We start from the raw sequence: 13,787 nt of genomic DNA on the forward strand, positions 1-13,787 counted from the left end.
GATTCCTTCGGCCCAGATGGGGGAGAGAGTGGGTGGGGACAATAGCGGCTTTCCCGCCTCGCGCTTCCAGCCAATGAGGGGCGGCGTTGGGGTTGCTAAGGAGAGCGGTTGGGTTGCCATGGGAAGCTTGGCGCCGGTTTGAGGCAGCGTCTGCGATGTGCGCTTGGCGTGAAGAGGCAGAGAGCGGATTAAGTGGCGAGGAAAGTCGCAGGAAGCGGTGGGTTAAAGTAGGTAACGAGGTGTGGTGTGTGTGTGTGTGTGTGTGTGTGTTGGGTGTTCTTTAGTTGCATTTGTGCTCCACTTTTCCTTCGCTGTCTTTCGTCCTCACAACAGCCCTGTGAGGTAGGCCAGGGAGTGAGTGGCCCGAGACCATCCCAGGCAGTTTAATGGTGATTTGGACCTGGGTCTCCCCAATACGTACTCCTAAACATTTCATCATAGATGCTGGAAATCCTCCGTATTCGGGTGTCTAGTCTTTGCTTGAAGGTCAGTAGCGACCCCCACCCCAAAAACCCCAACATTTACAACGACAACAAAACAATTTATTTATACCCTGCTCCTCTGGCTGGGTTTCCACAACCACTCTGGGCAGCTCCCAACAGAATATTAAAAACACAATCAAACATCAAACCTTAAAAACGTCCCTAAACAGGGCTGCATTTAAGTTCCTCTAATGTTCAATAAAAATACACCCTCTTCCATCGTAAACACATTAGGTATAGCCCTCCCATTTAAGGCAGAAAAGATAAAGGCTTTGCCCTCTTCTAAAGCGTCAGCCCTTCATTAGAAGATATTTGAGGAGTGCTATAATCCCACCTCAAATGGACGTGGGTGGCACTGTGGTCTAAACCACTGAGCCTAGGGCTTGCTGAGCATGTCAAAGTGCAAGTAGATAAATAGGTATTGCTCCTGCAGGAAGGTAAATGGCATTTCCAAACGCCGGCTCCCTCTGCCAGTAAAGTGAGATGAGTGCCGCAACCCCAGAGTAATTCGCGACTGGATTTAACTGTCAGGGGTCCTTTACCTTTACCTTTTTATAATCCCACCTCAGTCTTTTTCCTTCTTCAGGGTATGCTTGTTCAACATTTCCTCATAAGGACTTCATTTCCTATACTTCTGTCCCCTTCTAGTTGGTCCACATCCTTCTTAAAGTGAGAAGTCCCAGACCTGGACACGTTACTCCAGATGAATCTAATGAGGAATTGTTACTTCTCATGACTTGGAAACTATCAAGAGGCTTGGGTGCTTGTAGGCTACACTCTGGGCTAGACCAAAGACGAAACAAGGCTTCATTCCACCCAGGTCAGTTTGGCACACACAGAAACCCCACACATTGGGAACCTCAGTTGTGTCCCTCTGGAGGCTTCACCTCGCTAGTCCCTCCATAGCTAGCCAAATAATTGGACACTAGCCAAATTATCTGCAGTGTGCTGGTGAAAGGTAACTGCATTTCCAAAAGTATTAATTCCACAGTTCACATCACACGAACAATTGCCCTGATATATCAGAATTAATTGTAAATACTTAAGGTAAACATGCACATGTTTGCAAACCTAAATATCTTGAAGGAGAAGCCCTATTCTATTCAAAGGGAGTACAAGTGGTTGTCCTACAATTACAGACCTTCCCTTCAATTGATTTATTCACCTGTTTAATGTGTGCTTCACCTAAGGATAGAGACAGACCTGGATAACAGTTGTGTTTTGTATTTTGTACTTCCAGAGACTTGGAATCAGCCATATTCCTCCTTACCTGTTGTCCGCTGTAGCACTTATTTGAATATCTACTCCCTCACTAATACTCCATCTTTGTACTCTTACCAGATGCAAAATCATGAGATCACCATCAGCCAGTTCCACCCCACCCCACCCCATCCCCTCACACTTTGTTTACCATCTGTAGCCTGATGAAGAATTATTGAAGTTTGCACACTATTGTTATAAGTCTTGGGTTTGTGGGTGCAAGTTGCCCATAATTCTTAGAATTATTAAAAGTTAGAACGAATCAAGGTTTGATTAAACTGTGCTGGAAAACCCTGGATTTAGCTTATGCTAACAAGCCAGGCTGTGTGAGTGAGAAAGTTGATTAGAGTGTACTGATGATAATGCCAAGGCTGTAGATTTGGTCCCTGTTAGGGACAGCTGCATATTCCTGCATTGCAGAGGATTGGACAAGATGATCCTCAGGGTCCCTTCCAACTCTGTGATTCTATAATCAATATGGTGATGGCCTTTTAATGGCAAACTCCCGTAGGGAATTTCACAAAACAAAAAAGAATAAGCAGAGCCCCTTGGAGGATTAGTAGAGCATTGGATCCTGTATATTCAAAGCCACAGGTGCCCCACCAGCAGAACAACAATTTGGGGGCTTTTTGTTTGTTAGCACCAGCAGAACTACTGGTAATACCTTACTGCTCACCTGGACACAGCTGCTACCTATAATAGAGATCTATGGCTGCCACCATCAACGTTGGGATTAAGAATAGAATTGCATTCCTATTATGATTTTTTTTTTTGATCTGTGGAGTAATCTTATGCATGTTTACTCAGAGATAACACTTATTGTGTTCAGTTGGGCTTTACTCCTAATAAGTATGCTTAGGATTACAGAATTGAACACACATTATAATACTATGGGAAGAGATATTTGTCCCACCACCTTAAAAAAAATGCTGTGCCAAGAAATATGGCAGTTTTTCTGAGCAGTTTATCCTTTGTTTAACTATTACTACAGTTAGAAATTTTATTTTTTGTTTTGCACATTCACCTCATACCAGTGCTAGAATTTCTGTGAACATTTAGAACTAGTTGTCTTTCTGCTGTGTGGGTGTCCAGGATGTGAGAATTGCTTCTTGCTCACCTGCTGTTTGAGAGTTTCTCATCTCTGCTGTATTAAAAGATTGTATCTAGGTGTTAAAATTTTGAAAGCTATTAGTTGCTCCTTTGTGTGTTTATCCAAAAAGTCTAAAGTAGTCCTGGTGTGTTTTCAGGACCTGATAATTTGCTCATGCATTTCATTAACAGTTTTCTCCACCAAGTGCTTCTATTGATAATCAGTAGGCAATCTGCCATTTTTCATTTCTGTTTGGGTTACTTCATAAGCATGTTCCTGCATGAGGCGGTAACAAATAATAAAGTCAACAAGCAGAGATTTCTATTCACTGGTCCAAGTGTTTAATGAGAAATCTGGTTAGTTGATTCATTCTTAGTCTCTCTCAGCATTTTATCTTTCACAAGCATTCAGAGTACATTAGAATATTTCTCAACTGCTGGTATCTCTGCAGTCTTGCTGTTATCTAACTCAAGATTGCTTTTGACAGCATTTTCATTACTCTTTGATGGACATTTTAGTGGTTGTTAAAAAGTAAAGTCAGCAGTTGTTGTGACGGGGGGAACTGAGATGCTGTAAAACTGGATCTTTGTTGTAGGTTCCCCACCACCACCCTTTGGCAATCTTTTCTAGATCCTAAATTCATTATATTTAACTATTGGGAGCCTGTAAGGTGTTTGGCAAAAATAGTAAGAAGGTGCCACTGCTGAGCAACAGCTGGCGGGGGGTGGCGGGGGGCAACAAAACCTCTTTGTTGACTTGGGCCTTTTTTGATGTTTAGGACAGTTAACCTGTTCAGCTGCTTATTTTGTTGTTTTTACCTGATGAATTTTTATAATGTGTTTTGTTATTTTCTGATTTTTATTTAATTTTATTTCAACTCGTTAACCACTTAGAGAGTTTTTTCTCTCTCTAAAAAGTGAAGCAGTTTATCTTAGAATCATTGAATTGGAAGAAACTCTGAGGATCATCTAGTCTAACTTCCTTCATTGCAGGGTATATGCAGCTGCCCCACATGGAGATCAAACCTGCAACCTTGGTGTTATCAGCACTACACTATCATCAACTGAGCTACCCAGTATATAAATTATCTAAATAATATCAGTGATTTTAAGAGCAAAATATAATATCTGGGTCCCTAGAACAGTGTTGTACCTTGATCCCCTTTTACTGTTTTATTGTGGTGGCGTAAGAAGCTTGGGCTTTTTTAAAAAAAAAATAATTGAAGAGATATATATCACTTTAATAAAAACATCACATCTAGAAATAATAAAAGCTTTCAAATCCACATTTAAAATAAAATATCCAATTTTTGCTGGCATGAGTCATTAAAATGAATGATTCTAAATCAAACTTTAAGGATCACAGGCTTTTAAAACACACCAAACTAGAACTGGGCAGTGAATTCTAATCCAAGATTAGACAGAAATGTGATCAAACTTGATTACTCGTTTTCTTTTTGCCAAACATACGTCAAGAAATTCTTGTTTTAAAATCATTAATTACCTTGTTGTCTTTAGGCATTTGAGGCATGTGATGAAGACCACAAAGGATATTTAAACAGAGAGGACTACAAGGTGGCTGTAGTGATGCTGTTTGGCTATAAGCCCTCAAAGGTAAAGTTTATTTTCTTCCACCCTGTCTTGAGGATTGGCATATTCATTAAGCACCCTAAAATAAAATAATATATATAACATAAAATAATCAGATAAATATTCTGTAGTTTACGTTTCTTGAATTACGGAAAGTCTTCAAAGTACTGGGGTGTTTTTTCTCTCTCAAATTGCAGGAAATGGCAGTGAATGTTGGCCTTACCTCCATTGTGAGTTCTTGTATTTAAGTACCTGTAATTGACACAAATGTCTCTTATTTTAAGGTGTAATGTTTTATTATGTTTTTATATGTTGGAAGCCACCCAGTGTGGCTGGGGCAACCTAGTCAGATGGGTGGGGTACAAATAATAAAATTATTATGATATTATTATTAAAGGAGAGTCCCTTAAAGCACAGCACCCCAGCCCAATAGAAGTCAGTGGGTGCATCCTACAGAATCATCATAGATATCACTTGTTTCTAGCTTCATAAAGTATCCCTGAGATTTTGCAAGTGTAATGTCCATCACAGCGTGGGTGGCGCTTTGGGTTAAACCACAGAGCCTAGGACTTGCCAATCAGAAGGTTGGCGGTTTGAATTCCCGCGACGGGGTGAGCTCCCGTTGCTCGGTCCCTGCTCCTGCCAACCTAGCAGTTCGAAAGCACGTCAAAGTGCAAGTAGATAAATAGGTACCGCTCTGGCGGGAAGGTAAACAGTGTTTCCGTGCACTGCTCTGGTTCGCCAGAAGCGGCTTAGTCATGTTGGCCACATGACCCGGAAGCTGTATGCCGGCTCCCTTGGCTAATAAAGCAAGATGATCACCGCAACCCCAGAGTCGGTCACGACTGGACCTAATGGTGAGGGGTCCCTTTACCTTTACCTTTACCTATGATGGACAGAGCAGATCAGCAACAAAATGCTGCAGCGTGGAGTGCTCCTGTTCACAATTCCAGTCTGCTATACTATTTTATTCTGGTCCAAACCTTCAGTTTAAAATTAAACTTCCTGGATTTTTTTTTTTACAAAACACATAGTTGTATGGATTCCTTATAACTGAAACTGAGCCACCCAGTGTAGGGATGCTAACTTGGCTGTTTCTCTATTTGAGCTAAAATAAAAGCTAACCTTGGTTATTCCAGTTTCTGAGATGGGGCAGGTCTGCCTCAGCTATTTTGCCAATAGAAGCTGCTTTTCTTTGTTCTTCGGAAATCAGTGTTGCATGGTGTAATTCACTCATATATCTTTATCTACTGTTTCTACATCAAAGCAGATTTCTCAATAGAATGTGTAGCCGGCTTGACCTTCTTAACTTCAAAGTTGCTTAAACAAACAAATGTTGCCCCACATCCCAGTCAATTATGCAAAATAGCTAAATAAAATCCTACCATATCTCAAAAACATATGCACAAGTAGATTGGGAATTAAAATTAGAAACTGCTATTGAAAGGTTAAATAAGTAAATGAAAATAAGAATTGCAGACTGTCTCGCCAGAGTGGTACATGCTCTGGTTATCTCCCGCTTGGACTACTGCAATGCGCTCTACGTGGGGCTACCTTTGAAGGTGACCCGGAAACTACAACTAATCCAGAATGCGGCAGCTAGACTGGTGACTGGGAGCGGCCGCCGAGACCATATAACACCGGTCTTGAAAGACCTACATTGGCTCCCAGTACGTTTCCGAGCACAATTCAAAGTGTTGGTGCTGACCTTTAAAGCCCTAAACGGCCTCGGTCCAGTATATCTGAAGGAGCATCTCCTCCCCCATCGTTCTGCCCGGACACTGAGGTCCAGCTCCGAGGGCCTTCTGGCGGTTCCCTCACTGCGAGAGGCCAAGTTACAGGGAACCAGGCAGAGGGCCTTCTCGGTAGTGGCGCCCGCCCTGTGGAATGCCCTCCCATCAGATGTCAAAGCGATAAACATCTACCTGACATTCAGAAGACATCTGAAGGCAGCCCTGTTCAGGGAAGTTTTTAATATGTGACAATTCAGTGTATCTTTTATCTTTGTTGGAAGCCGCCCAGAGTGGCTGGGGAAACCCAGCCAGATGGGCGGGGTACAAATAATAAATTATTATTATTATTATTATTATTATTATTATTATTATTATTATTATTCACAACCAGTATGTTGCGCAAGTGACAACAGGAGCTAAGTCAAGGCACACTTGTTTTTAAAAGTTAGATCTTCCTAACTACTGTGTCAGTTGAGACATAATGACAAACCACAGCTTGGTGCTAAGTGAACAAGCCTTATGCTTACACCTTCCCTCCTTCTCCCCTTGTTCTACTCTGATTTCCCCTCCAACATCTGGATTAGCAGCAAACAAGGATTGCAAGCCTAGTTCAGCTGCTGTTCATGATCTTAGACTGTAAGCCGTGGTTTGTCCAGTTAGGGTGTAATGCTAAAATATGGCTTGCCACTAAACCAGGGAAATTCAGCCTGTTTCTTCAGTCCCAAGGACAATTAACAGCACAATGCTGTACAAGTCTGCTCAGAAGCAAGTCTCATTAAGTTGAAAAGGAATACATAGGGTTTCAGCCTTAATTGAGAAATAAGTGCTGTTGAACTCATTGGGGTTTACTTCTGAGTAGACATGCTTAGGATGACATTGCTTATTGATTTCCAGCCTTGAAAAGATTTGCCTAATGGAGTTTTAACAGATTTTTGTTTCATATTACCATGTATAAAGATGTGAATCAAAGTAATACCTTTTGTGACCATGAGATGTCGCTGTTAATGCTTTCCATAGTGATTTGGAAAGTAGCTGATCTATGATATTTTTCAGTGACTTTATTAGAAATTCCGAGGCTGCACTTACCTGTTCTCTAACCTGTGAGAAAGCTTTACTGAGCACAGTTGGATTTGCTTCTGAGTAAATATGTTTAGGATTGTACTTTATGTCTGTAGTCTACAGTCCATTTGCTCCATATTTGTTCTGCTAATTCTTATAGAGTAAATGGCTTACTCTATTCTTATAAAGTAAACCATCCCAGTGGTCAGGGATGATGGGAGTTGTAGTCCCAAAACATCTGAAGGGCCGAGTTTGCCTATGCCTGGGCTAGCCTCTGTGGTGGAGTGCCCATTTGCTTGTGCATTCCAGAGACTTGGGACACAACCTGCACAAATAGTCCTGCCCCCCCCCCCCCTGCTCTTGAAAAGGAGAGCAGAGGGGCATGCCAACTGTTGAATCAGTATATTAGCTAAGCTTATCCACGTCTTGTAGTTACCTGCCAGCTTGTAACTTGTAACCCCACGTTGGAACACTTTTTTGATTTCACAATTAAAGCATTAAAAACCCCATGCTCCTCTCCATGTGCACTGCCTGTTTGGCTTAGCATCTCAGCTTAATGGGAGTTCGGAGAAATGGATCATGCCTTTCATTTTCTGACATCTGAAGTAAACAGCTGAACTGAAGGTAATTGTGGGTAAGACTGTGATAACGGTTTTGCAGAACTGGCTTATGTAGAGGTAGCAAATGAAACAATGAATTGAAAGAAATCTACCAAGTCATTTCTTGATGGTGTCACTTTTGTCTATTCTAGGTGGAAGTAGATTCAGTCATGGCTTCTGTGAAGCAAAATCAATCTGGTATGTACAAGCCTCATATTTTGATCTTCACTCTCTTTTTAACTAGCGATAAGAGCTCAAACATGACAGAGTTAGAAAATAAGTATGGAATAGCTTTAATTACTAAATTTGTGAGAAATAATATATTGAAAAATATGCATTCAGGTTCACTTTTGGTGTACAATATTGAGCTAAATACTACAGATTGAATGCTGCCCAGCTCAGTAGAACTGGAGAAGTGATCTTCACTACAGCACTCCCCACCCCCCACCCCTTATTGTGGTGTAGAGGCGAAAGTAAGGAGCTCCAGTTTCAAGTCACAAGGGAATGGGAAACTGGATCATAGTCACACTTATATTTCATAGTACGTATTATTTATTTAAGAAATTTCTATCCTATTTAAGCAAAACCTCTCAGAGCTGCTAACATAATAAAGATGAAAACAACAATAAATTCTTGAAACAATAGTGACAGAAAGACAGCTAAGTCTGATTAAAACAGAATATAAAAACTCACTAGAAGAAAGGGAAGGGAAGATGGGATCTAGGCTGATATCAAGGAAAATAGAGAGGAAGCAAGAGGAAAGGGACAGGGCAAAATGTTCTAGGTTCAGTCTTCAGGTAGGACTGGTGTCTGAAACCCTGAAGGTTTGCTGCCAATCAATTTAATCCTGAGCTAGATGGACCAATGACCTGACTAGGTATAAGGCACTTTCACATGCTCCAGAAAGGGTTCGCTTACTCAGACAAAGAAAAGGCAAGAATTATGAAAGAATGTATATTACACTTTGTACTTATCACAGCAGAAATAGTGTTTAAAAGTGCCTTTTACGAGAGGGGTTATAAAGAAGATTTAATCCATTTTCCCTCCGGTTGCCTTGGAGCAAGGTTGTTTTTTAAAAATAAAACAAAAGCAGTCCTTCAGCTTACAGAAATATATGTTTATATTTGTAAGGGACTTTAATCTGACATTCTTCCTTCACTGCCGTGATGTACCTGAGTGGCATTCCTCACTCCAGCTTCCATTTCACACCTTCCGTTTCTGCTTGGAAGTCAGTCATCTTATTCCTAACAACATCTTTGATGAAAGATGAGAAACTGAATCTGAACTTGAATGGAAACTTCAGTTCAAATGAACACACATTGGTGTAAGATACTTTTACTAAACCGAACAAAATCTTTCATGAAAAATGAATGAAAACCATATGCTGCTTAAGGTTCCTCTGCGACTCGGCATTTTTGAGACGAGAAGTTATGTGTGATCTCACCTCCAGACCTAAGTGTTTGTTGGAAGATTTTGCAAGGGGGCTTGTTGCTTGCAAGACAGAATGCCTTGCATTGATCATAGTGACAGCCTAGCTCAGGATTATCTTATGATGTGCCAATGCAGTTTCTCTTCAGTAGGCATGGATAATCCTGTGTTCTGATTTCTGTGAGCCTTCTAGATGTATTGTGAAATTACATGCACATTATTTTGAATTGTCCTGTGTTTCCTATATCCCCAAATCAGTTCTGAAAGCCCCTGTGTAGATGTGACTTCAGAATTACGTGAATCTTTTAAGCTGCTAAACTGACGATGTAAGAAGAGCCCTAACTGGAGCAGACCACAGACCAATCTAGTCCAGCTCCCTGTTTACCACTCAAGCCAACCAAACACCTATGGGAAACTCGCTGGCAAGAGATGAACACAGTAGCCTAACAGTGTGTGTGTGTTCGTATGCACATTTATAAATAGTCAGATGAACAAGGGAAGATACAACATAAGAAACCTAGAATGAAAGGAAATAGAGTAGAATTTCACACTTCTCATCTGCTAAGTGTGTAACCAGCACAGAAGGCCTATGTGCATAGCATTTTAAGCCCTATATTACATTCATAAGACTAAAACGCAAGCTGGTGGCCTGGAGAATTTAACTTTATCTAATGCTCCAATGAATACATATTGGGAGATGAGTGTCTGTTAAGCATGGGTCACTTCATAATGTAAGCCAGCGTGCATTAATGAAATTGGATATTCAGGCAGGCAAATGCAGTATGTTTAGGCATTCCCTGCTATTAAAAAATTGCACATCATAAACAGAACCTGATAGTTGAAGACAGTGTGGTCTTACAATCCTTGAAATAGACAACATCCCCAATTCTCTGAAACAGATTTTGGAGGGTGCATGGAAGTTTGCAGGGGTGAGGAGAGGAAAAGGTAAGTCCCATTTGTGCAAGTGAATTGCACAAGAAGAATGCCACAATTGAATATTACCCATAATGTTTCCATAAGTGAATTGTGAAAACAACAGTCAGATAAGCAGTTCATAGGGTAGCAGGTAAGGGTGGTGCTCCTACCTGTGTAAATGATATGATGTGGGAATGAATCCTGTAGTTCTTACATTATTTAATATTGAGATTCTGTTTCGTTGAGCTGTAGATGTTGGAGTAGCGGGTGGTGCTGTGGTCTAAACCACTGATCATCTTGGGCTTCCTGATCAGAAGGTTGGCGGTGTGAATCCCCGCAATAGGGTGAGCTTCTGTTGCTCTGTCCCAGCTCCTGCCAACCTAGCAGTTCAAAAGCACACCAGTACAAGTAGATAAATAGGCACCGCTTCAGTGGGAAGGTAAACGGCGTTTCCATGCGCTCTGGTTTCCATCATGGTGTTCCATTGCGTCAGAAGCGGTTTAGTCATGCTGGCTATGGACAAACACCGGCTCCCTTGGCCTGAAAAGCGAGATGAGCGCCGCAACCCCATAGTCGCCTTTGACTGGACTTAACCATCCCGGGGTTCCTTTACCTTACACAAGTGCTCCATGTTATCTGAATAAATCATGATGGGAGTGAAGAGCAATAAGGTTTGGGCTTGCATGCTCCCTTTTTTTTCTTCCAGCATGGCTGCAAGGATGAGTTCAGAAGCTTTCACTTTTAAAAATAAATATCTGAACCCAACAAACCTATTCATTTTATATACAGTTTATTTGAAATAAGTTGACTTCAAATCATGAGTTATAAAACTAGTTTCGTTTAACAAACTATAGTTAACTAACTGCCCTGTTCCTCACAGGAAAGGTGGTATGTAAATTTAATATAAATAAATAAGTAAATTAATTAAATTTAACCACAATTGAGGGGTTGGACATAATACTAAATTGTGATTAATAAAAAATGGAAGCAAAAAATGTTGAATCTTCTCACAGAGGGAGATGTGCATGAGCCCAGGGCTCGCTGCAACTTATCTCTCTCACAGTGACCCATGATTTATTGTGACATTTGAACTGGCCCTATTATCTATCTGTGCTCATTAACTGTGTTCTTGGTTTTGACAAGACCACAGCTGTACCTGTTCTCCCTGTCTAGAGGAAAAAACACGGGGTTAAAAAGAAAATACACAATCAGATTTTTCTGTTGACTTGAAAAAAATTCGAAAGAAAATAGAGAATTCTGACTTTGCATTTTAAATTGTATCATTGGCAGAATAACTTCAAATCAATTCCAAGTTGTTTAGTTCAGTGCCCATTTTTACACATCAACAGAGCAGAACACAGAATCAGTTGTAATGGAGTATCACAGGAGGTACTAAAAAAATAAGATCCTTTCTATTTATGTTACACATAGTTCAGTATAGCAGCTTAAAATCATAACTTCTGTATACTAACAGCCACCTGTTATAGCCCACTGGTTTCTCTCTTTCTGCTTATACCCAACTAGTTTCCCACCAGGGGATTAGATTCTTATAAGCAGTAGCATTATAACCCTGTTTTAGGCTGCAATCCTATAGCTACATATATGCCTGTAAGTCCCATTGAAATCAACAGAATATACTGTGTAAATATGTTTAACCCTCATTATTTGTTTAGTAGAAGAGAAGTGAACTGCAGTAATATAAAAACCCTATTTCAAGAATTGTTCCTTTACTTAACATATTAAGATTGCAGTCCTCCCACTTATTGGAGAGTTTGCCACATGGTACTTACTTTTGAGTAGACATGTATAGGATTGCAGGGTAAGACTGCAATCCTGTGCACACTGACTGGGGAGTAAATAGTGATCCCTCCTTCTGAATAAGCATTCATTCCAAAAGTGCTATGCTGCTTGTGTTGCAAATAATTTTTGGAGGAATAATGATAAGCATTTGACATATCCCAAATTTCTTATTTTTCTAGGTGTATCACTTGAAGAATTTTTAAATCTTATGAGTACAAAGAAGGCTGCACATTTTTACCAAAGCGAAGTAAGGCAGCTATTCATTGCTTTTGACAGGCAATGTAAGTTTTGCTTTCATATTAATTTTGCAAGTCTTATTGTTTTCCATCACTGTTATCCTCACAACAAGCCTGTGAAGCAAGTATAGTCATACCTGGGAGGTTGAGCAGAATCTGTTCTGGAAGTCCATTCGACTTCTAAAACGTTCGGAAACCAATGTGCGGCTTCTGATTGGCTGCAGGAAGCAGGAACAGTCACTTCTGGGTTTGCAGCATTCGAGAGCCAAAACGTTTGAGAACTAAGCTGTTTGAAAATCCAAGTACGACTGTATGGCAGATACTGGCAGGCCCAACATCATCCAAGAGCTTCATAACCAAGAGGTGGTTTGAGTTAGGTTATCCTCAATCTTTGTCTGACCCTTTAAAGTGCAATACCACACTAGCTATTTATGAACAAGAAGAGCTCAAGAAAATACAGGGTCTTGTATTTCCTGGTATTATTTAGTTATTAAACCCAAACACAATAACCAGGTGTGGAACTAAATTGCCTCTAAACTTACGTGCACTTGAGACGTCACATCCTTTAAAAAAATAATAAGAGGGATTCACACTCTTCGGGAGCCCTTGGTTCCAGGCTTTAAATGTGTCTTAATCCTGATTTATAGATTCACCACTCTTCTAAATATTTAAATGTCTTTCCTCGTATACTTTCTCCCCCTCTTTATCAAGGTAGAGGATATTTGTCTTTAGAAGATTTCAGAAAAGCTTTCAGTGTTGTGGCCCCAAAGCTGCCAGAGAGGACTGTAGTTGAAGCATTCAGGTAAGATGAACAGAATCATTTGGTTGTGTTTCTAAACTGCAGACATGGTTCAGTCCAAACCACTGCAGGCCTTGTGTCTACAAGCAAAAGGGTCTACTTAGTGGAAAGCAGAGCCCTGTTTCCTCTTCTCTCCGCACAGCACCGTCACACAGAATGGGAGACCTGCACACATCTCCTATAGCCCCGTCCTCTGTCAAAGAGCTCAGGGCAGCTAGTAATATTTGAAAACAATAAAACCTAGGAGAAAAATTACCATGTAAAGCTAATGCCGTTAATAGTAAAACAACCTCGGCAACAAATAGTAAAATCAGCAGAATCAGATTGCATAAAATGCCAAAGAGAATTAAAAGGTCAGCAAGGCTGAGCAGCTGCATAGCTGAGAATGGAGACAGAGTTCCAAAGACAAGGCACCACGACTGAGAAAGCCCTACTCCGCTTCAGACAGTACAGGCATTCTGAGCACAGTGCATCTTAATGGTCAGACAGGATCATATGGTAGCAGGAGAACTCTCTCCATTAGCAGCTGTTCTACCTGGCTGCATCTAAGGGACAAGTGGCATTTATTTATAAAAAATATTTTTTCGGCTGCCCTTCAGACAAAATCTTAGGATAGTGTACAAAAATATTTACGAATGAGATAAAATGCCATTAAAAACAATACAGTCTGATCATTAAAATGCCTGGTTTATCTTAAAAGCTGAAACCACTGAATAGGTCTGTTGATACAGAAAAGTCTCCAAAGACATCTGAACATTAGGAATGACAAAGCCTGCTGAATCTCTCCTGGAAGAGCA

At 40.6% G+C, this 13,787-nt stretch overlaps 1 protein-coding gene across 2 annotated transcripts in view; it reads left to right on the forward strand.

The window, feature by feature from the left end:
• Positions 1–68: 68 nt before the first annotated feature.
• Positions 69–13,787, forward strand: part of EFCAB11 (EF-hand calcium binding domain 11) — a 55,292-nt gene continuing 41,573 nt past the window's right edge. For both annotated transcript variants that reach the window (XM_083738639.1, XM_083738638.1), the window contains exons 1-5: positions 69–227; positions 4,350–4,445; positions 7,965–8,010; positions 12,135–12,236; positions 12,903–12,993. In XM_083738639.1, the coding sequence (XP_083594765.1) occupies positions 156–227; positions 4,350–4,445; positions 7,965–8,010; positions 12,135–12,236; positions 12,903–12,993 (407 nt within the window). In that variant the 5' untranslated portion in view covers positions 69–155. The remainder of the gene's footprint in view (positions 228–4,349; positions 4,446–7,964; positions 8,011–12,134; positions 12,237–12,902; positions 12,994–13,787) is intronic.

This window comes from Podarcis gaigeae, assembly GCF_964106915.1.
Source record: "Podarcis gaigeae genome assembly, chromosome: 1".
NCBI lineage: Eukaryota > Metazoa > Chordata > Lepidosauria > Squamata > Lacertidae > Podarcis > Podarcis gaigeae.